A 22,500-nucleotide genomic window follows, 5' to 3' on the forward strand; every position below is an offset into this window, starting at 1 on the left:
ATTGCTGTAACATGACGTTACTGGACTGACCTGACAGTATAAATAAATATATGAGCTCTAACGGTCGCGTATATATATCATGCTGCTGAGACAACTTGTGTGTGTTTCTTTGAAGATACTGTGGATCACAGGAGACTAGAGCCACACACACCAGTTGACAGGTGGGTTTGTGGAAACTGGCACGAAGACATGACAACAGGGACGTGCACAGATAGACTCTAGGTGGTGCTAGAGCACCTGCCCTTTGCCCTCTTGACCAGAAGTGCCCTTTTGAAAAAAAGAAAAAAAACATATTTTTTTTCCAGTTTACAGCAGGGGTCTTCAACAGGGGGTCCGGGACCCCTAGGGGGTCCTCAGAGTTACTACAGGGGGTCCGCCAAATCTTTATGTGATATGATTTTTCTTTTTACCATAACCACTCGAAACCTAGCATCCCTTTTCTGAGGAGAACTTTAGCCAAAAATAGCAGATCTACAAGCTCACAACGCCTCGCGCTGCGAGGCGTTGTGAGCTTGTAGATCGGCTATTTTTGGCAAAGAGGTATAGGTGTAGAGGGAAAAAAGAGCAGACCAAGTAAACAAAAAAAAGGTATAATTTACTTGAGCACCTGCCCCTCAAAATGTCTGTGCACGCCACTGCATGACAACCTGTTTTATTGATATGATCTAGTTTGACTTGTATACAGAATGTTATACACCTGCAATACAAAGTACTAAGCTGTAGAGACACATTGACTTGTAAAGAGAATGCAGTGGTATAAAGTAACTAAGTACATTTACTCAAGTGCTGTACTTAAGTACAATTTTGAGGTCCTTTTAATTTACTGGAGCATTTCCAATGTTCTGTACTTTTACTTCTACTACTACATCTCAGAGACAATATTGTACTTTTACTCCACAATAATTAGTTACTTTTGGATTTTATCATTATTACAAAACATACATTAACCACATCAGCCCTATTTAAACTTTGGCTTTTTGAAAATAGCCAATCCACATATAGCTTGTAGATCTGCTATTTTCAAAAGATTTGTATACAGAAATGTTAGCACCTCACAATAAAAAACAAACGACAAACAACAGGGAAAGCATCGACCCAGGCCAGAACAACGACTGGGTCTGGCAGTATGCTTATGGTGAGTCTATTACAGTATTATTGGCCTAATTAAATATGTCGGGGATATGTATTATGCACTGTCCATGCAATAGCCTATACACTAATGACTTAAGAAGTATTCACACTTTTTACTTAAGTAAAAGTATCAATACTGCAATGTAGCCTACAAGTTCGGTAGGCCTATTCAAAATGTACTTGAGTAAAAGTACAAAAGTAGTGGTATCAAAATGTACTTAAAGTAGGCCTCAAGTAAAAAAAATAATTCCGGACTTTTACTTTTAACAGAGTAGTTCTACATTGTAGTATTGATACTTTTACTTAAAGGGGTAGTTCACCCCCAAAATAACTTTTTTTCTATTGATTACTCACCCCATGGAGCCTTGAATTCATAGATATTTTTTTGTTTTTGTCACATTCCTAAGCCAATAATTTGATTATAATAAATTTGTCCCCATTGATTCCGGTAGGAGACAGAAATCCATTTGTGTCTCCTACCGGAATCAATGGGGCTAAATTTATTATAATCAAATAATAAAGGAAGGAATGCGACAAAAACAAAAAAATATCCATGAATTCAAGGCTCCATGGGGTGAGTAATCAATAGAAAAAAAGTTATTTTGGGGGTGAACTACCCCTTTAAGTAAAGAAAATGTAGTAGCCTACTTTTTCCACCACTGTCTCTAATATAAAACCTCTAAACTGTCCAAGCTGTATTTCAATGCATAAAACATAACATAACATAAAACATGCTGTTTAATATAATATTCCACACAATGAGCATTGCATCACGGTGTGGCCCGGCATTGTAGCGTGCCAAAAATAGCAGATCTACAAGCTCACAACGCGTCACGATGCCAGGCGTTGTGAGCTTGTAGATCTGCTATTTTCCGGGCGCGCGGCACCGGCCGGCGCGAGACGACGGGGTACTTCAAAGCAAAGGGAAACAACCTACACTCTCTCGTGGGCAGTGTTGCCAGGTTTTGCGAGAGAAGCAAGCAACCATGGTCTATGAAAACAAGCACCAAAAAGAAGCGAGCTCTTCGCCCAAACATTATACATTTGGCTATATGAAAATAGGTGATCTTGTAGGTCTGCTATTTTCAAGAAAACAACACAAATCTTATATGGGGGTTCCCTGGCATAAAATATTTTCAGATGAGGGTCTGTCACTGTGGACAGATACATATTAATTTGGGGATCCATGACATGAAAATGTAACATTTTCATGTCAAGGACCCCCCAAATTAATATATTTAACATTTTAAATGTTTGAGAAACACTGGAAACAACAGGAAACAAGCCCAAATAAGCAACTACACATTTAGAAACAAGCCCCCCCCCCCAAAAAAAAAAACGCAACCCACAACAACTACCAATATTTACAAACAACTTCACGGAAAAAAAAAGAAGAAAAGCCCCAAAAAGTCGCTTATAACAAGCAAGACATGGCAACACCAACTCGTGGGGGCGGGACGTCTCTCTTGACCGACACGCCCGACACACCAATCGCGACTCCACTTCCCCGTCCCCCGACAGCCAATCGCGTGGCTCAGAGTCGTACACATAATTTTTTCACGGCTGCAGTCAAGGTAGGTTGAGCTCACGGGACTGGTAGGGTTTTCATATAGAAAAATCTGACAGCTTCACCAGGTGAGAGACATCGTGCACAGAGGAAAGAGAAGAGAGAAGAGAGAAGAGGCTTTATTACACTTTGTGTTTTAACAGTTTCCCCCTGGCAGCCACCATTCCGCTGTGAGCCTGGGGTTGCCACAGTCCAAACACATCCATTCGAAGTCCAGTCATTCCGGCAGCATGAGCAAAAAGAAAAAGGACTGGAAGACTGAGAAAGGTAAAAGAAGAGCCTTGTGTTTTATTTTAAGGGGGGGGGGGGGGGGGGGGGGGATGTATTCTGATGTGGAGGCTTGCTATCATCATCACCATGGTCCATCATGTCCATGGACATCACAGCATGAATCACTCTCTCTGTCTCTGTGCCCCCTCCCCATCAGAGGTGTTTTGTTATGGTTAGTACTGTGTGACAATGCGGTGAACCCATATGATGATGATTTATACAGATGTTGGGGTGATGCTGTGCACAGTGCATCTGTTTAAAGGTAAACCTTGTGTCCACGTTTTTGACAGTCAGAGATAATGCACCTCTCCTCTTGTCAGGATACAATGTATCCCAGCAGACAGTGGATGGATACACTGTATCCTAACTGTGTGCACATGTTACAGTGTATCCGATACACTTTAATGTGCACAGTCAGGATATTGTTGAAGATAGTTGTGGGAAAAGAAAAGGAATGTTTAGAGCACTTTTTAAGACGATAGGACAGTGACCATTGTCATCCCTAATTAGTGGAGTTGAGCCCATCTGTGCCTATTAGGCAGACAGAGACACCTGCTATTCATGACCTGTTTGAACAATGACATGTCAACATATTCTTGCCATGTGTCATCCCTTTCCCCCTATTTTTAGTGTTGTCAAACTTCTAGGCAATAGATCAATAGATATAATGTCTGTGACCAGATGTTGGTATGATTGAGTTGACGGAAGCCACTGTTCTGCAACTGTTCCCATAAACTAGCAGTACTCTCACCACTGTATTAAATAAAGCTACTGTATAATGATGGGCGTAGTAAATAAACTAACAGTAGGTCTCATTCAGGGTAGTAAAGTTTAGAACCATAGACAATATTCTCTATCTGTAGGCATAAAAGAAAAGCAAAGGTTACACAGTCAAGAGTGTTACCTTCCCAGGCCATTGCATGTATTATTCCACACAAAACAACTAAGTGATTTCACAAATCTTTTTTTGCCCATTTTGGTTTTTATGTTATACCCATTTCATCAAAGCAGTGGACCTGGTGTTCTTAGGTCTTATGTCTTAGTTTTATTGAAAGATTAAGTTCCTTTCAGACTTCAGAGAAACTGCTGTGGGTAAATGGTCAGTGGTTTGTGCACTATGACATTGCTTCTTCACACACTGCTTGCTGTCTCTATTGAAAAAAAGCATTAGTGTGAAACCTCAACATGATCTCATCCGATGTGATTTTTTTTAACCGCATGGCTGTAATAGTGGCCAAGCCGTCTAGGACCGGGTTTCTTAAGTTCCTGGTGAAGAAGTGAAACTGAACTGAACTTAAGTGAAAGTGAAACTTAAGAAGAGCAAGGTGGTTGCATGGTTGAAGATCTCTATGCAAAGTATGCATGTACAGTTACAGTAAAGGGGAAAAAGAGGAGCCAGCCTGCATAGTGCATCATCACCAGTGAACTCTGCATTGCAATTTGTGTAATATTTGTTCACAAACTGCACACATACAGTAGCAGCTGTATGTTACTAAGTTGTAATCAATAGTTAAAGTTTGGACAGAGATATTTCTGCAGAGTCCTTCACAAACTTACTATCAATAGTTCACGTTTGGACAGGGAGATTAGAGATGATTTCTTCATAAAACTGCACACATTCTTACTATCCATAGTTCAAGTTTGGACAGGGAGGTATTAACGGCGTTACTGAGGGAGAGGTTACCTTGAAAGGGACAGCAGGATGATGTACTTTATTCTGGAAATAAATGCTGCATCTTGGAACTTTTGGAACAGCTCTCGTATAAGGACGGGTACTTTAGGCTAAACTTTGTTCCCTCAGCAGGGATTCCCAGTTAGCCTACTACTGACACATTTTTTAATCGGTTTTCAATCCATTCAAAAAGAAACCGAGGCTAGCTTTGAGCGTCATACAACCTGTTCTCATTTGGTTTTTGCTATTCCTAGGAATTCTCCCAACCTTTCCTTCCTCTTATCCTGAGCTCAATCTTACATGTGATCATGTGAAAGTCAGTGTTCAGTATTACAGTCAAACCATAAGCCATACTGGACTTAAAAATATGGGGAAAAGAATCCCCTTAAATAGCCAATCTACAAGCTAACACAACACGCTTTTGTAAAAAAAAAAAGTTTTGGGCTTTTTTATGCCTTTTATTGATAGGACAGTAGACTGACAGGAAATGGGGGGAGAGATTGGGAGTGACATGCAGCAAAGGTCGTCGGGACCGGGACTCGAACTCGCGACGCGCTGCCTGCCAGGCAACTTTGGAGCCTAGGTGCCTGCACCGCGAGCTTGTATACAGTCTCTGCTATTTTCGAGGATTTTATGAACATGAAAAAGAAAGTAGAGAGATGTCAGGGTTAATGTGGCTCATAAAGCTCTGAATGAATTACAAAACCGCTCTAATTTGAAAATGGTCCTAGGTTCTACAGTATATGAAGTCTAAAAGTTGTACTCTGCACCACACAGAGCGCTGCTGGTGCAGAGTACAGTCAGTGCAGATCTGAGCCCAAAGAGCACTATTGTGTTTACAGGACCCAGACACAATGGCTTTTATCCATCCATGTAGAATGAATGCAGGCTGGAAGAGAGACTCCAGAATGGATGGGAGGGTTTTATTCCTTCCACTGCAAAAAATTGGAAGACTGAATCTAATGCAAGACTGAGCTACAGTGAAACTTCGCCTGAGGATGACTTGAGGAAATTCATGCTTTTTCTCAAAACATAGTCTTACCTTTTTATATAGGAGAAGAAGCCCGCGTCAGTTAACTCTTGAGTGTTAATTTAACTCTGTGCATGTCCAGATTATGGCACAATTATTACATATTCTTTTTTTTTTGCATAATCGTCCTAATCGTTTCCATGTTGAAAAACGTTCATTCATTTTCAAATACGTAAAAAAAAGCAGAAATAGCATATCAACAAGTGACGTGTTGTAAGCTTGTAGATACAGTATGCTATTTTTTGTAGATATGCTATTGTAGATAATTATGCTATTTTTTAAAAACACGTTTTTTAAGTATAAAATTATATCTTTGTATATTTAAGTTATTTGTCATATCTGCCGTGTGCAATGCTTCATTCTGAAGCCTAAAAGGCAAACAGAGATACAATTTGTATTCATATGTTCCAATGTTCAATGCCAAAAGCGCAATAAAATCGTTAATCATAATTATTTGTGTGACTATTACGATTTACAGTAAGCAAGGAAAACACAAGGTAATACATCAAATGCATATAAATAGTAATCTAGGATCATAGGTAAACCATCATCAGTCTAAACAGTATAATATATATTTTTTTAAACTGTAGGATGCCAGGCCTACAAATGACCTGGCATCTGTCCACATAACATGCTATCTAAATGTATTGTATGTATTGGTGTGTCAAATCTTTTTCATTTGAGCTAAAAAGCATTATTTTACACTTTGGCTATTAAAAAATAGCAGATATACAGTACAAGCTCATGCCGCGCTACGAGCTTGTAGATCTGCTATTTTAGAAAAATCTTGAAACATTTGTGCAAATCTTTAAATATATATATATATATATATATATATATATATATATATATTTTAAAGCGGTACAAAATAAATAAACTATTACAAACCACCGAAAAAAACGACAAATGTCCACAGAATCCATTTGTAAATTAGAGATCAACCAAAGTCAATGCTATAACGATAATTTAATGGGTTTAGCAATTGTTGCAGAGAGAGAATTGAATCCACAAAAAATGTGGGTTGATTTTACCAATAAAAAAAAACGCTTTTATTTTGGTCTGTAGTGACAGACTAAATAATAGTTGTTGGTGCACTTTGGCTGGCTGCAGTGAGCCCTCAGTGTAAGGCCAGCAAGATTGTAGAATTATGAAGATGGAAGAACTATAGAGCAATACACAGATGGAGCAGAGATAATTGCAGCGCCAGGGGAGAAGTGGAGCAGAAGAGATGAGGATCTGTTGCATGCGGTCACCGATTAAAATTGAAAAGCCAGCAGCCCAGCCAGCGTTGGATGCTGGTCAGAGACCAATCGTGCTCTGGGTAGGAGGACCAGCGTTGGATGCTGGTCAGAAACCAACTAAGCATGCTTTGGGTAGCAGTGGTGTGTAAAGTAACTAAGTACATTTACTCAAGTACTGTACTTAAAGGTAGGGTAAGTGATTAAATGGCTCTATATTCTGATTGTACTCATAGCTATAGAGTGTTTGTTGAGTAACAGGAGTCTCCATGTCTCTCCACCTCTTTATTTAACAGAAAATGCATTTTCAGGTCTGGATACCAATTTTATCCAATCAGGATAGAGAACTCAGTCAGGATACAGATTAAACAAGTGAAATTGGAAGTGGTGACACTGAGAAATGAGCTGAACAAAATTGGAACTGGAACACTATAAAAATGAAGCTGATAATTGGGTACTCTCTCCTGATTGGCTGAGATTTTGTCACCTACCTGAAATGTATTTTCTTTTTATAAAAGAGCTGGAAAGACCGGGAGACTCCTGTTACTGAACAAACACTCTATAGCAATGATTACTATCAAAATATAGTGCTTTAACCTTTTATCATTTTTTTTTTGTTTAAACCAAAACATATCACTTACCCTACCTTAAGTATACTTTTGAGCAATTTTTTACTTTACTGGAGTATTTCCAATTTTCAGTACTTACTTCTACTCCACTACATCTCAGAGGCAAATGTTGTACCTTTACTCCACTACAATTATTTGAAAACTTTAGTTACTTGTAGATTTTGATCATTATTACAAAACATACAGTAACCACTTTCCATTCAGCAGTACATTTCGGCTATTTTCAAAAGATTTCTATACTTTTGAAAACTTGAAATGGGACATTCTGCATAATAAGTACTTTTGTACTTTTACTCAAGTAGATTTTGAATTCCAGACTTTTACTTGTAACAGAGTATTTCTATATTGCAGTATTGACACTTTTCTTAACCCTTTAAGACCTGGAACGCATCTCATCTGTGTCACTTTAGATTTCTTTGGCTATTCAAAAATAGCAGATCTACAAGCTCATAGCGCGGCACCGAGTGCAGCGCTATGAGCTTGTAGATCTGCTATTTTTGAAAAATCTTGAAACCTTTTTTTAAATATTTTTTTAAAAAAACTGTATTTTCCCACCACTGTTGGGTTAGGACCAGAGGGGGATAGGAGGCTGGTCAGAAACCAAGCACGCTCTGGGCAGGACCAGTGATGACCGCTGGTTAAACTAGGCATTCAGTTTTAAGAAATTGTGATGTCAATAGTTTGTGCTGAATCTACGTAAATGTACAGTTCTCTGGCACTGTCAGGTTTCTTCTCATTTATTTATTTACTCCCTTGTTCACACCAAAAGGATAAGGTTCATTCAAACAAACTGTATGCTGTCTCTGTGTTTTGCAGAGAGACTGCTCCGTCTAGACCGGGAGGAAAGACGCAAGGAGTATCGTCGCCATGATTTCACGTCCCTGGACAAGATTCCCTCCTGGAGACAGGGGAGTAAAGGTACGGTAAGAGGGATAGAGCTCAGTGGCCGTACCTTTTTGTGCATTCAGTACCTTTTGGGCTGGCCATGCCTGATAAACTGACTCAAAAAGCTGTGCTGTTAAACTTACATTATCTGATAATATTGTACTGTCTGTCATATTACCAGTGTTGATTTTGTCGACTAAAACTGCGACGAAAAATGACTACCTTTTTTCACTGACGAAAACTAAATAAAAACTAAGCTATGATGACTAAGACAAAATATATTGACTATTTCATCAACAAATAAAAACTAAACTAAAAGGTTAAGGAGGTACTAGTGGAGAAGAGATCCAGTAGAACTAAACAGACAAGTAATTTTATGCTTGGTGGCGCTTAGCTCTGGTCCATAGCGTTAGAAAGACTTCTCCTTAATGCTATGGGACTTTCGAGCCTTTGTGCACGCACCACAGGCTGCGCAGCTTCTCGTCTGTAGTAAAAATAAAAAATACACTTTCGCCACTCACCAAAACAGACGGTTTTATGGAGTTGAAAGCCTACTCTACTTGGTGGGAACACTCTCAGCCCCCCACCTCACGTCTAAAATACGCTTTTTGGCCAGGAAAGAAAATGTTTCACCGGAAGGAAAATTTTGGTCAATCGAAAAATTCCATTGACTGAAAAAAATGCTGCTAACCAACATGTTAACCGTCAGCCCTAACTGAGTAAATAACGTTAGGTACTAGTAGCGGCGGCATGTGAAAAGTTCCAATGCCGTGATACTGCGTATCAGCACTCATGGAATGCCTTTTGTTCAATCAAATGACTTGACCAGAACTAACTGTACAAATGTAATCGTACATTAATGATAAAATCAAATCCACTTCTCATGTATTTAATCAGTGTAATACTGAAAGAGCAGCGGAAGGAAATGAAGTAGAAATATGTGACACCACGACATCAACCTAGGTTTAGATTTTATAGAACTATACACAGCATACAGTATGTAGAAATCTTCTCCATAGTGGGAATGGGAATATAACATATTTCAGTATTCATACTGACAGTCTTGGTTTGAAGTAATAATGGTGATTTAATCTCTTAAAGGGACACATTTCCGATCTCGAACCTAAAGCCCAATTTTCTCAGGTCAGGAGATCTAGTATGGCAAAACAATTTGACGTACTGTATGTAATGAATTAATTTCAATGTCCACACAAAGGGTATAATCCAAATAGACTTTACTGTTGGCTTCGGGCATGTAAAACATACAGCGTGAGCCGGTAGCATATATAATATGACACTGTATTCTACACGTATTTCTCCACAAAATGCGGAAATGTCCGAAAATCATGTCGGATGCGCAGTAGAGCGCAAATCTCTGCCAGGAGGCATGGCCTAATAATAATAATAATGTCATTGTATACAGTGAAATTTCTACCTACAGCCATGAATGTAATTATACCAGTTGTACTACACATCATTGGTTCTCAAAGTGGGGTCCGGGGACCACCAGGGGGTCCTTGGGGGGGCGTTCCAGGGGGTCCCCAGTAAAATGTGTTAATATAGCTCCACAATAATGTTAACCACTTTAACCTTTTATACTTTGGCTATTCAAAAAGAGCAGATAGCGCCGCGCTATGAGCTTGTAGATCTGCTATTTTTGAAAAATCGTGATTTTTTTATTTTGCAAACCTTTGAATATATATGTTACAGGGAGATTGGAGAACCAAGGAGATTGAAGAAGGAGCGCTTGTTTTCAGGCAATTCTGTAAAACCAACGCTAGAGGGCAATGAAAGCCAGACTAGAGGGAGGGTGTGTGTGTGTGCGTAGGCGTTTGTGCGCACGCGCACACATGCGACGCCTCCTCGGCCTCAAGCTCTGCCTCCTCGGCGTGCCTCCGTCATGGACAATAACTATTATCACGTGTGCGTGTGAACGCGTGTTCAGCGTTCCCCTAGCGTAGCTTCCTGGTTGCTACGTGGGGGGGAACAACAAAAGACAGGTCCGCTTCGCATCAAAGCCCCGCCTCGCCCCGAAGCCCCGTGCCTAAAAACGAGCACTCTGTCTTCAATCTCCCTGGTTCTCCAATCTCCCTGTGACATATATATTTTTCAAGCAAACATTTGTAACTCAAATCTTTGCTTCTGGGGGTCCCTGGAACAAAACATTTTGAGATGGGGGGTGGGTCCGCGGCCAAATGCATATCATTTTGAGGGTCCTTTTCATGAAAAGGGTTGAAAACCACTGCTGTACATCATCTCTACTGTCTGCCTCCTTCTCTCTCATAGACATTCATTGCTCACCTCTCTCCATATTTCTGTCACATTTCTGTCATTCAAATTTCGCTGTAAATCCATAAAAAGTCTGATTATTTATTCCTTGTGTCAGTCAGCAGTCAATCAACGGTTGCAACAGACTCTGTGCCAGTGATGTAAAGTAACCAAGTACATGTCATGTACTCAAGTACTGTACTTTACTTACTAATTTTGAGGTATTTTTACTTCTACTCCACTACATCTCAGAGACAAATATTGTACTTTTACTCCACTAAATTTATTTGAAAACCTTAGTTACTTTGTAGATTTGGGTTATTATTACAAAACATACAGTAACCACTTCAGCCCTACATACATTTTGTCCATCGCGACGCATGGTGAGCTTGTAGATCGGCTATTTTCAAAAGATTTTTATACATTTGAAAACTTGAAATGGGACATTCTGTATAATGAGTACTTTTACTTTTGGTACTTTAAGTACATTTTGATACCCATACTTTTGTTCTTTTACTCAAGTAAATTTTCAATTACGGACTTTTACTTGTAACAGAGTATTTCTACATTGCGGTACTGATACTTTTACTTAAGTAAAAAAAAAACACCACTGCTCTGTGCCTAACTGTAGCTCCCTTTTCCAGAAGGTGACATGATTATTTCTTGTTCCGGGTGGGTTTCTCATACATAGCTTCATTGGATGGGCTCAAGCAGCTGATTTGAAATGCAAACGCATGTCACCTTTTCATACTGTATGTGTTTTCGGTCAGGCCTGGTTTTCCATTAGCAGAAATGAGCACTTTAACACATTGACTGACATCAATCACAATGACAACATCTGACGTCGTCAGGCAGTGAAAGCATCATTCACAGGATAGATCACAGCGCCCCCTGCTGGCGTAATCACTGAAAACATGACTTTTAAAAAAAATGACGTATATTAACGTCCTTGGCAGGCAATGTGTTAACCCATTAAAGACCTGAAGCCGATTCTACAAAATGTCTTCTAAATCCCAACAGTTTTCTGAAAAAACATATGTTTCTATATCAGTGGTGCTCAAACCTTTTCATGTCAAGGACCCCCAAAATTATATGTATTTGGCCGCCGACCCCCATCTCAAAATATCTTGTTCCAGGGACCCCCCCCCAGAGTCAAAGATTGGAGTTAAAAATGTTTGCTTTAAAACAATATATTTTCAAAGATTTGCACACATTTTCACGATTTTTCAAAAATAGCAGATCTACAAGCTCGTAGCACGGCACTCTGTGCCGCGCTATGAGCTTGTAGATCTGCTATTTTTGAATAGCCAAAGTGTAAAATAATACTTTTTTTTAGCTCAAATCAAGAAGTGACACAGACACGTTCCGGGTTTTAAAGGGTTAATGACATTGACATTACATTTCCACAAGTTGACAGTCAATTATATATGAAATTTGAAAAGCAACGGCATGTAGGATGAGCTCTACACAGCTTCATATCTGAAAGGTGGCAGACTGTGGCTGCATAGTCTCAGGAAAGAGACTCAGATATGTGTGTACATGCAGTATGTGTGACAATAGTCGGAGAGAGAGAAAAGAGAGTGTGGACTATCTGTGTGTGTGTGTGTGTGTGTGTGTGTGTGTGTGTGTGTGTGTGTGTGTGTGTGTGTGTGTGTGTGTGTGTGTGTGTGTGTGTGTGTGTGTGTGTGTGTGTGTGTGTGTGTGTGTGTGTGTGTGTGTGTGTGTGTGTGTGTGTGTGTGTGTGTGTGTGTGTGTGTGTGTGTTTCGTCGACTAAAACTATGACGAAAAATGTTCGTCGACTACCTTTTTTCACTGACGAAAACTAAGCTATGATGACTTATCATACTATACTAGGTAACCTTTTCAACAAAACTAAAGTTAAATTGTATATCTTTTGTGAGTGGCAAATGTTTCACAACACCCACTCCATGAATTTCACCCCCGAAAGCCTTTTATAAACTATTTTCTATTGAAACGGTGGCTAGGGTAGTCATTCCCGCGAAAATGACGTCATCCGGCCGGAAAACGGAAACGGAAATGCACCGGTTTCCTGTTTGGCCAGGAACTACCGCACCGGTTTCCTGTTTGGCCAGGAACTACCGCACCGGTTTCCTGTTTGGCCAGCCGCGCGAATAATAACAAAAAGGAATCTCACGCTGTTTTTAAGAGATTGTAGGATTTGAAGATCGAAAAACAACAGCAAAAGAAAACGCAGCTCACGGTAACTAAAGCTCCACTGGCTAAGAGAAACGATCCACAGATAGTATAAAACAATTCAAAGAATGCTTTTTGAAACGCTTCCGTCTTCCAGTGAAAACAAATGGAATTCTGGGTAACGCAGGAATAAACAAACGACCTGCAGTGACGGTAATGACCAGGTAATGAATCGTTATTTGTGGACCTGCATTGTATTACTTTAAGCTAAGACTAAATATATTGGCAATTTCGTCAACAAAAAACTAACAAAAATGCTCATTATTACGTCCCCATCGTCGAAGCTTCGAATTCAGATCATTTCTAGGCCCAGAAGCTTCGACTTCAATGTGGTTTTTCGAAGGTCAGCCCTAGGTGAAATCGAGAAATATACACAGTTTTATGACACACAATCCTGTCCCGTCATTATAAAAACTTTCCCAAAAAATAGAATGCCTGGTGAACCATAGTTCTGGAGATTTGACTATGTTCAGGTGAGGAATGAAGTTGCCTGGACTGCGCCTCGGACACAACAAATGTGTGTTGAAATTGAAAGTTCAACATTGGTGAACTTTGACCGGGTTTTCCTTGGCAGGCATTTCACTTGCTTGTTTACTTTCAGTGAGCCAACCACTCCCAACGCAAGTCAAATGAACTACACGCCAGAAAACACCAGCACTAAGGGACCAGTCGAAATTTACAGAAGGGGGTCCCTGGAGGAAAATAGGGGAGGGTCATGCCTTTCTAATTTTAGTACAAGGGAGGGTCAGCTAATTTTACTTTGAATCCAAGGGATGGTCATGCAATTTTGAATTGATAAAATAGTCAGTTTTTTATATACATTTTTAGTACAGCAGAACAGTGGTCAATGACCCCTCTCTATTTCAAATGATACATAGGATTCAAATCCAGTAACACCTTGGTCTATTTAGAATCAATGACGGTCGTTAACAAGCCATCAACACACAGCAAGTGTGAACGACCCAGTCAAATCTATTCAGCGTCTTAACGATGGTGGTTGAACAATTAAGCAACACTTCAACAGGTGTTAGGCATAATAAGGTTAAGACTTAGACAGGGGCCATTTTTGAATTGCACAAGTACAATCAAGCACGTGCGATTTGATATGGGCACGTTTCCTACTAATGATGACTCAACCAGGTAAACCGGTACAGTTTCCCTTGAAATTCTAACTCCCATTTCTGTGGAAGTTCTTGACATCCGACTTCCAAGTAACTGACAACATTGACGCGTCATCATACATTTAAAAAAAGCCAGTATTTACCTTGATGTAGTACTAAAACCTCCCTTAAAGGAGAGATCCGGACATTTTAAGTGTTATCTTTGATGTGTCGCTAATCACTCACCATCATTGAAAGGGACGTTGAGTTATTTCAGAGAGTCCCGTGTCGTAATTTTTTCGACCCCCTCCGTTGGCATAATGGGAGCCCGTGTAAGAGTGAAAATCGTCTATTATAACCGATGCAAAGTTAGTATTTTCTCTACTACTGCTCATTGTGGACTCTCATGATACTCAAACATGCACTGAAAGTCGCGCATGAGTTATCGTTCGTGCAGAACTAGACGACGCTGGTTGCTTACTTCTTCCACAGAACCTGGCGTCTGTGGAAGAAGTAAGCAACCAAGCATCATCTCGTTCTGCATTAACGATAGCTCGTTCGCGACATTCAGTGCACTTTTGAGTATCATGAGAGTCCACAATGAGCAGTAGTAGAGAAAATACTAACTTTGCATCGGTTATAATAGACGATTTTCACTCTTACACGGGCTCCCATTATGCCAACGGAGGGGGTCGAAAAAATGACGACACAGGACTCTCTGAAATAACTCAAAGTCCCTTTCAATGATGGTGAGTGATTAGCGACACATCAAAGATAACACTTAAAATGGGCGGATCTCTCCTTTAAATACTTTGCGCTGTGTGCGTGTGCAAATCGTCACTTTCCTACATTACTAAATGCATGGTCAGGGACCACATGCAATACCTCCACGGACCACCAGTTGAAAACCCATGATGTAGGCAACAGTGTAGTCACTGTAGTTAATAATTATGGGATTCAATGGGTTTCCCACATGTAAGTTTAGAACATTCTGTTAGTTCTGTCCTATTTTCACAATATTTGCCTCTTTCTTACGTAAAATTTGACAATTTGGGCAATTTGGTATTAAAAAGGTCTTAAAAGTAATTAAAGTGTAACTTTAGAAATGTGCAGATATCTATATACACTTATACTGTATGTTGGTTTGTTTACTGCCAGTTTGGGAACCACTGCTAGGACACAACAGTGGACATTATGTCCATTTTGGTAACTTATTGGGGCCTGCTTCATACTGCATTCATGCATTTTGATCTTTGAAATGATCATTTCTTTTTTCTTTTTTTTAATCTGTTTATTGGGTTTTTTAAAGGCATTTCTGTGCCAGTCCATAGTGCACAGGCTTTGATTGGGATATTGAGAAAATAGGAAGTAGATATGTCAGTGTGTCCCTGACCTGGAAGCGTCTTTGTGAGAAGAAAAGTGGAAGCAGGCTGGCAAGGTGAAGGTACATTTTTAAATGGTTTTGAGCATCCGACTGATAAGGGCACAAGCTCTAATAATGATCTAATGATCAGTTCAGACCATCATTCAGCTCAGGACGCTATTGAGGATGAATGAATCATACTGTAATGACATGATAGTGTAATGTCAAGCTGAACTACTTGAAAGCTACATTATTCTGAAATAATGAGAAGTAAACATTTCTGGCTGTTTTGTTTCTTTGTACCATGAAAAGGTATTTTCTTAAGTGAGCTGCTTGAAACATTTTGATCCAAGTGATTTTCTTATGGGTGATGAGTTTTACTGGCGTAAAATATCTTTCAAGTAAGATATCTTTACTATGGTTTTTATACACCGCTATTTATTTCTCCATGTTTAACGTGTAAGGCAGAATTGGGCAGAAATCATGAAGCAGTTGCTGCAATTTGTAACATGGCTGCTTGACAGCTACAATTGCAGAAAAACGTAAAACGTAAATCTTTTTTTTTCTTTTGTTTTAGCCTATGGGGTCACCACCTCCTTTTTTGTGTAGAAACAGGAACTTTTGGCTCCTCCCCTTTCTTTGTCCACTTCCTCCCGGGTGCTTGTGTGTTTATTCCTACAAACAACGACGGTACATGTTTACAGCAGTGGTATTGACAGATTCTGCTGTTAGCAGCATCTGTCTACCTACACTTCTTAACGGTTTACGGTTAAACGGTTAACTATGAACAATTTTTATTTTGGTCATGGTCTTGTGGCCACCAACTTCAAGTCCTTTTATAGCTGTGGCCCCCTGCCTAATCTAGTTACCCCAGACAAGATGCAGCACAGCAGATCTACAGTAGTATAATAGGAAATAGATACCGCCCATGGTGGTGGGTGGTCTCCATAATTTACTCACCAAAGATTACATTTACCCACTTTTGGGTTCCTGTAGCAGTGTCTTGACTGCAAATGTAGTACTGGTGGGTGTTAATTTGGGGCCCTGAGTGAGTCACTAACATTCCTCCATTCTAAATAGTAGCCTAGTATACATTTTATTCTTATCGGTTAATGGTTGATTAACCATTAACAAGTTTTGATTAACGGTTATGAAAAACATTCAAAATGGTCATCCTGTACAACCAACCATCCGATAATAATTTTGTTATTGGATTTATTATTACACTGGAATATGGAATGTGTTCCAGGGGCCAAATGAAAGCTCTGCTGGGGCCGGATGTGGTCCGCGGGCCGCCAGTTGAATATCACTGGACTACAGTAATGTTCTAATCAATGTGGAAAGCAAAACATTGGACATATTATCAGTTTTAAATGTCATGTTGTTGTATTTGATGGGGAGGGTTAGAGGTGTCAAGATAACACTAATTTCACGATACATACATGATGTTGGGCATATGATATCGATATGATACATTATTAATGTTCTTTTCTCATGTATCATCAACATTGGCCATCATCTTTAGTTTAAAATAACAATTATAAAGCACTTTAAAAAACAATTACAAAGTGCTTTGTACACACAAATAAATACATTTGTGCAAGCTTAAGGGAGAAGTGAAGTTCTCACTAACTATAAACCCATTGTTTCAGAGGACGGATGGACACTAATTTAACAAATATAATATAATATAATATAACACTGCATAACTATAAATTCCACAAACCTCATATTTTTGTCATCTGGACCAAGTGCAGCCTAGTTATATCCAACAGCTCAAAAAAAAATCTATAATACCAGATACAGTATAATACCATGTAAACAATCTTAGATTAGATGTAGGCCTATTTGAGAGTGCAGAGGCATAACTGCTTTGATGCATGTCACATTAACGAGCGTCAACGAGCATCAGCTGACACACAACACCTCCCCTCTGCAGTGCTTTAAACTGAAAGTGACTGGAGTCTGTTTAATTTCTCTCCAAAATATCTTGAATATGATGGAAGACATGATTAATAATTACTGTGATTATGATAAGCTTTACATTTCGTATCATACACCATACAGTAAGAACTCCTATAACTTTCACCGGCACAAAAAAAAAAGAAAAGAAAAAGAATTAAACAAAATATTACGATACGACATCTTGACAATACCTATCGTCACATTTTAATACCGCAGCAGCTAACTGAGTTTGACACCGCAGCAATGGCGGCGCCACCTACAGGGCAGCACTCCGTGGATTCGTGTATAGGAGGGGAGGGTTAATCTTTTTTTTTTTAATCACTTGGGGAGGGTTTTAATTTTTATTTAATTTCAAATGCATTTGTTATACTTACTATTATTATACTTTTTTTTAATACTAGTCATTAAGCTATTAATATAGACTGAAGTAATTAAAGCGGGTCATGTTTGCATGTTTGGAATTGTAACAGCTGAAATCAATAATATATCAGTATTCCGATATTAACCTGCTGACCGCATTAAGTGAAGGTGGGGGCCGCATGTGGCCCCTGGGCCGCCAGTTGCCCATATGCTGTATGCCAGTGGTTCTCAACCTTTTCAAGCCGCGACCCCCCCCCCCCCAAAAAAATAATCATATTTGAACTGGGGACCCCCCACCCTGATAAGCAGGCTATATCGTGGGACAATATATCGTGACACTCCTATACACGACTCCACGGGGCGCTGCCCTGTAGGTGGCGCCGCCATTGCTGCGGTGTCAGACTCGATCAGCTGCTGCTGCGCGGTGTCAGTCAGCTGCAGTCACTGACTGCTCACGTTACTCTTTTACCTGCCTTTTACTAACTTTTACTAATTTTTAACTTTACAAAGATGTACAGAGAATCGGGACGAACCTGTGTAGTTTATGGCTGCTCCAACAGCCAAGCAGGTAAAGAGTAACGTCAACAGACGGACAGAACCGCAGCAGCAGCTGACTGAGTGTGACACCGCAGCAATGGCGGCGCCACCTACAGGGCAGCGCTCCGTGGATTCGTGTATAGGCGGGGAGGGTTCATATTTTTTTTGTAATCACTTGGGGAGGGTCATTGATTTTCTTTTTTAGTCAAAGGGAGGGTCATGGCATTTTAGATCAGGGCACATACATTTTCTCCAGGGGTACCCTTCTTTAAAAATCGACCTGTCCCTAAACACGTCTGATGCCTCGGAATCCGTTAGCTACAACGCTTCTGATGCAGATGTGTTAGCATGCCTTTAGGCTGTGGTGTAAAGTAACTAAGTACATTTACTCAAGTACTGTACTTAAGTACAATTTTGAGGTATTTTTACTTTACAGGACAATTTTCAGTACTTCTACTCCACTACGATTATTTGATTTGATTAGCGACGCATTGTGAGCTTGGCAGACGTGTTTTGTTATACGCGTTTTGGCATACGCGCCAGCCGCGTTTTGAGCTTGTAGATCTGCTATTTTTGCTACTTTTGAATTGGAATCCAGATTTCTTTTTGCCATTTTTAAATTGGAATCCTGAAAATTAACATTGTTATTTAATTTCAAATGCATTTAGTTATACTTATGTTAACTTTATGAACTGAAATACAAATACATTGGACATCATTTTTTTTTAAATACTAGTCATTAAGCTATTAATATAGACTGAAGTTATTAAAGCGGGGCATGTTTGGAATTGCAACAGCTGAAATCAATGATATATCAGCATTCTGATATTAACCTGCGGGCCGCATTAAGTGATGGTGGGGGCCGCATGTGGCCCCCGGGCCGCCAGTTGCCCATATGCTGTATGCCAGTGGTTCTCAACCTTTTCAAGCCGCAACCCCCCCCCCCCCAAAATAATCATATTTGAACTGGGGACCCCCCACCCTGATAAGCACTTGGAATTGTAGGAGTTGAGGCATTTAGACATTTAGTTTGACTCGGTTCCACGAGTTGCGAGGCGTTGTGAGCTTGTAGATCAGCTATTTTCACAATCTGTGCCTCTTTCTTGTATTATTTGATAATTTGAACAATGTTTGACCAGTTTTTATACTGTATTATAGTTTATTGATTACTTTTCATGCAGTAATGTTTAGAAATTGTCACTTTACTGTCATCTTGGGACCCCCCCCAAAATCACATGGGGACCCTCTTAGGGGTCACCAATCAAAGTGACTAGTACCGGCCAATCGCAGCGCGTCTTTTCCGGGACTTGTCAGAATCTAGTTGTATAAAAATATAACTCACTCGGGCCATCACCAATCACATGGTGCATACGGTACATCCCATAAGCCGGAGGGCATATGCCAGATTCGATGTCCTTTTCCCGCTGTCAGTGAGTGTGCACAAGAAATATGACACTGATTGGCCTATTAGTTTGCAAGATTAACTACTGACAGACAGGCATGGTCTCCTGGCAGAGATAATATTAGGCCTCGCCTCTAATGGGTTGCTTATTATGTGTTTTGGTCAAATACATTCTACACAACTACGGAGAGACCATCAAAATGTTCTCTCTCTATAGATAAGCCACTTAAAACTTAATGAAGTATTCCCTCCCTACCCCGCAATAGTTTTCAAAATGTCATTTGTCTTCCAAGGTTAAACAAATGGCTGGTAACCAAACTATATTAGATGGTGTCAAAATGTAATGCAGAACTAAAATGAAGTGCATTAACCCATTAAGACCGGGAACAAGCTCATAGTAGCGCTACGAGCTTGTAGATCTGCCATTTTTGAAAAATCGTGAAAATGTGTGCAAATCTTTGAATATATATACTTTTTTTAAAGCAAATGTTTTTAACTCAAATCTTTGCTTCTGGATGGGGGTGGGGTGGGGGGGGGGGGGGGGGTCCCTGAAACGAAATATTTTGAGAGGGTCTGCGGCCAAATACATATAAGTGTGAAATCTAAATATTGAATCAAGCAACTTAAAAACTGTCTGCGGGGCTCACAAAAGCCTGAGTAGACGATAAAATCATCAAAAGTTTTTTTGAAAGTGAAATATCCCTTTAAGTTCTCAGTTTTCCTTTCTTAAACCATTTCCTGGATTTAGGGCTGCCCAATTAATTGACATTATAGATTTATATAACAATTAGGCAATCTTGACAATTCATTCAAACATTTAAATTGGTCAGCTGTTGCACCTTGCCCTTGTCTCCTGACTCTCCTCACCATTACACGAGGTAATAACTAGAACACACCATCACTATCAGTGTTCATTTTGACAGCAAATTCCGATTTAGTCTTTTGAATAACACATTTAGTTTTAGTCCTATTTTAGTCTTCTGAAATGGTTTAATCTTAGTCTAGTCTTAGTCGACTAAATATCAAAATCTTAGTCTTTTACTATTTTAGTCTTAGTCAACCAAGTTAACACTGCAACCAGGCATCTCCCCACCCACCCATTAGGCTCACAGAGGCACAATAAAATCCTTACCTACCATTTTACCAAAGATTTTACCAAATATATGACATGACTAAGCACAATGAACAACGATTAATGAATTAAGAAAATTATAAAAACATTTGTAATTGTGATTAATAATCATGATTGCAATATTAAGCAAAAAAGAACCGAGATAATAAATCCCTTCTCTTCTAGAATAATGTTGTGTTTTACCTCAGAAACAGCAGGAGGGAGATATGGCAGCAGTAGACAGCCCAGAAGGGCTCTGGAACACACTGTCAGTACAGTAGGCACCTTGACAGAGTCATGGTATATTTACACAGCATCCTTCATGGTCTACCTTTCAGGGAAAAAGGCAGTGTATGGCATTTGATCTGTAGAATTGATTCTCCTTGACTCTTGTCTTAACTAGTAAAACCCTAATATACTTTGGTGCCCGCCCGGGCTGTATAATAGTTCCGCTCTTAGTCTTTTCCCCCTCTACACCAAATGTCATTGCCAAAAAATTGCAGATCAACAAGATTACAATGCGTTGCAATGCAACACGCGGGCGGTTATGACTGAGCTTGTAGATGGGTAAATGCTAAATGGTGCATTTTTATATAGCGCTTTTATCCAAAGCGTTTTACATATTTCTTTACATATATAGCGATTACATTCATCCATTCATACACCGATGGCGGAGGAAACCATGCAAGGTTATGTATGCCGAATGTTTTGAATAGGGCTTAAGTAGTTAAGCCCATGCCTCTAGGAAGTTTACTCAGAATTGTATGCATACTTGGATGTGCAATTCAAATCCCATCTCGGTTTTGGCTGCCCGACAATATTTAGTTTCACCCTTGTCATGGCTGGCTCTTGCCACGACAAATAATAGGGGAGGGAGACCAACGGAAAGTGTAACAAAGTGTATTTATTAACTAATAAACTCATAACAGGCAACTAAGAGATAACTGAAAGTAAAGTAACATGATAACAGTAAGGATCCAATGAGGTGTGGAGTCAGTAAATCAGTGGTGTAAGTGTGGATAAGGGAACTCTGGCCGTGTGGGACCCAGGTTGACCTTGAGGAGCTGCTCCTGGTGCTCCAATGTCAGCCTGTTCCTGAGAGGGGTGAGGATGAGGTTCTGTTTAGAAAACCCTCGTTCGCAGCCAGCTGTGTGCACAGCCATGGTAGTGGCCAGGTGAGGTTGGGGAAATCTTTCTTGTGGTACTTAGTAACCAATGACCATAGCCTCCACATGCTGTCTTTGGGGTAGTGCTGCGCTTTCACAACCTTCTTCACCAAAGCCCACTCCTCTTGTGTTTGTGCAGCGTTAATAAGGGGCTTAGAAGTTGTCCGGTGGTCCTCGCTGTCCTCCTTCCATCTATGGGTTTGCTCTCACCCATAGTGAGCAATAAGTATTTCCAGCTCCTCCTCCCCAAAGACCTTCAACTCCTCCTCACCCATGAAGGCTACTGGGCGGAGACTCAGCACACCAAATGCAGACAACAGAGAGGTGTTTGGAAATCTGGAGTGCATGTTACCAATCATGTTGTCAATGAATTTGACGCATAGCTGCTCCAGATTTAATGTGCCCCTGGTAATTTGGTGCTCACCCTTGTACATGTTGTCCTGGATGTCGCTGGCTAATGCTTGGTTGGGGGATTTTTGGGGGACTCTTTGATCTTTCCCAGATCTTGGATTGCCAGGTCCAGCTTCACTTTAACCAAGGCAACATTCTCAGTTTTCAGGAACTGGGACAAGATGGTCACAGGGGCCATTG

General features: G+C 40.0%; 2 protein-coding genes across 4 annotated transcripts in view; one reads left to right on the plus strand and one right to left on the minus strand.

The window, feature by feature from the left end:
* The window catches only part of tasp1 (taspase, threonine aspartase, 1), a 197,558-nt gene that overhangs the window by 65,210 nt on the left and 109,848 nt on the right, over positions 1-22,500 (minus strand). The window lies entirely within an intron of this gene.
* The window catches only part of macrod2 (mono-ADP ribosylhydrolase 2), a 763,167-nt gene continuing 743,415 nt past the window's right edge, over positions 2,749-22,500 (plus strand). For 2 of the 3 annotated variants that reach the window (XM_080448593.1, XM_080448595.1), the window contains exons 1-2: positions 2,749-2,965; positions 8,354-8,479. In XM_080448593.1, the coding sequence (XP_080304719.1) occupies positions 2,929-2,965; positions 8,354-8,479 (163 nt within the window). In that variant the 5' untranslated portion in view covers positions 2,749-2,928. The remainder of the gene's footprint in view (positions 2,966-8,353; positions 8,480-22,500) is intronic. The other variant, XM_080448594.1, reaches the window with a different exon arrangement.

The sequence above is a fragment of the Gymnoscopelus braueri genome, assembly GCF_963280865.1.
Source record: "Gymnoscopelus braueri genome assembly, chromosome: 14".
NCBI classification, from domain to species: Eukaryota; Metazoa; Chordata; class Actinopteri; order Myctophiformes; family Myctophidae; genus Gymnoscopelus; species Gymnoscopelus braueri.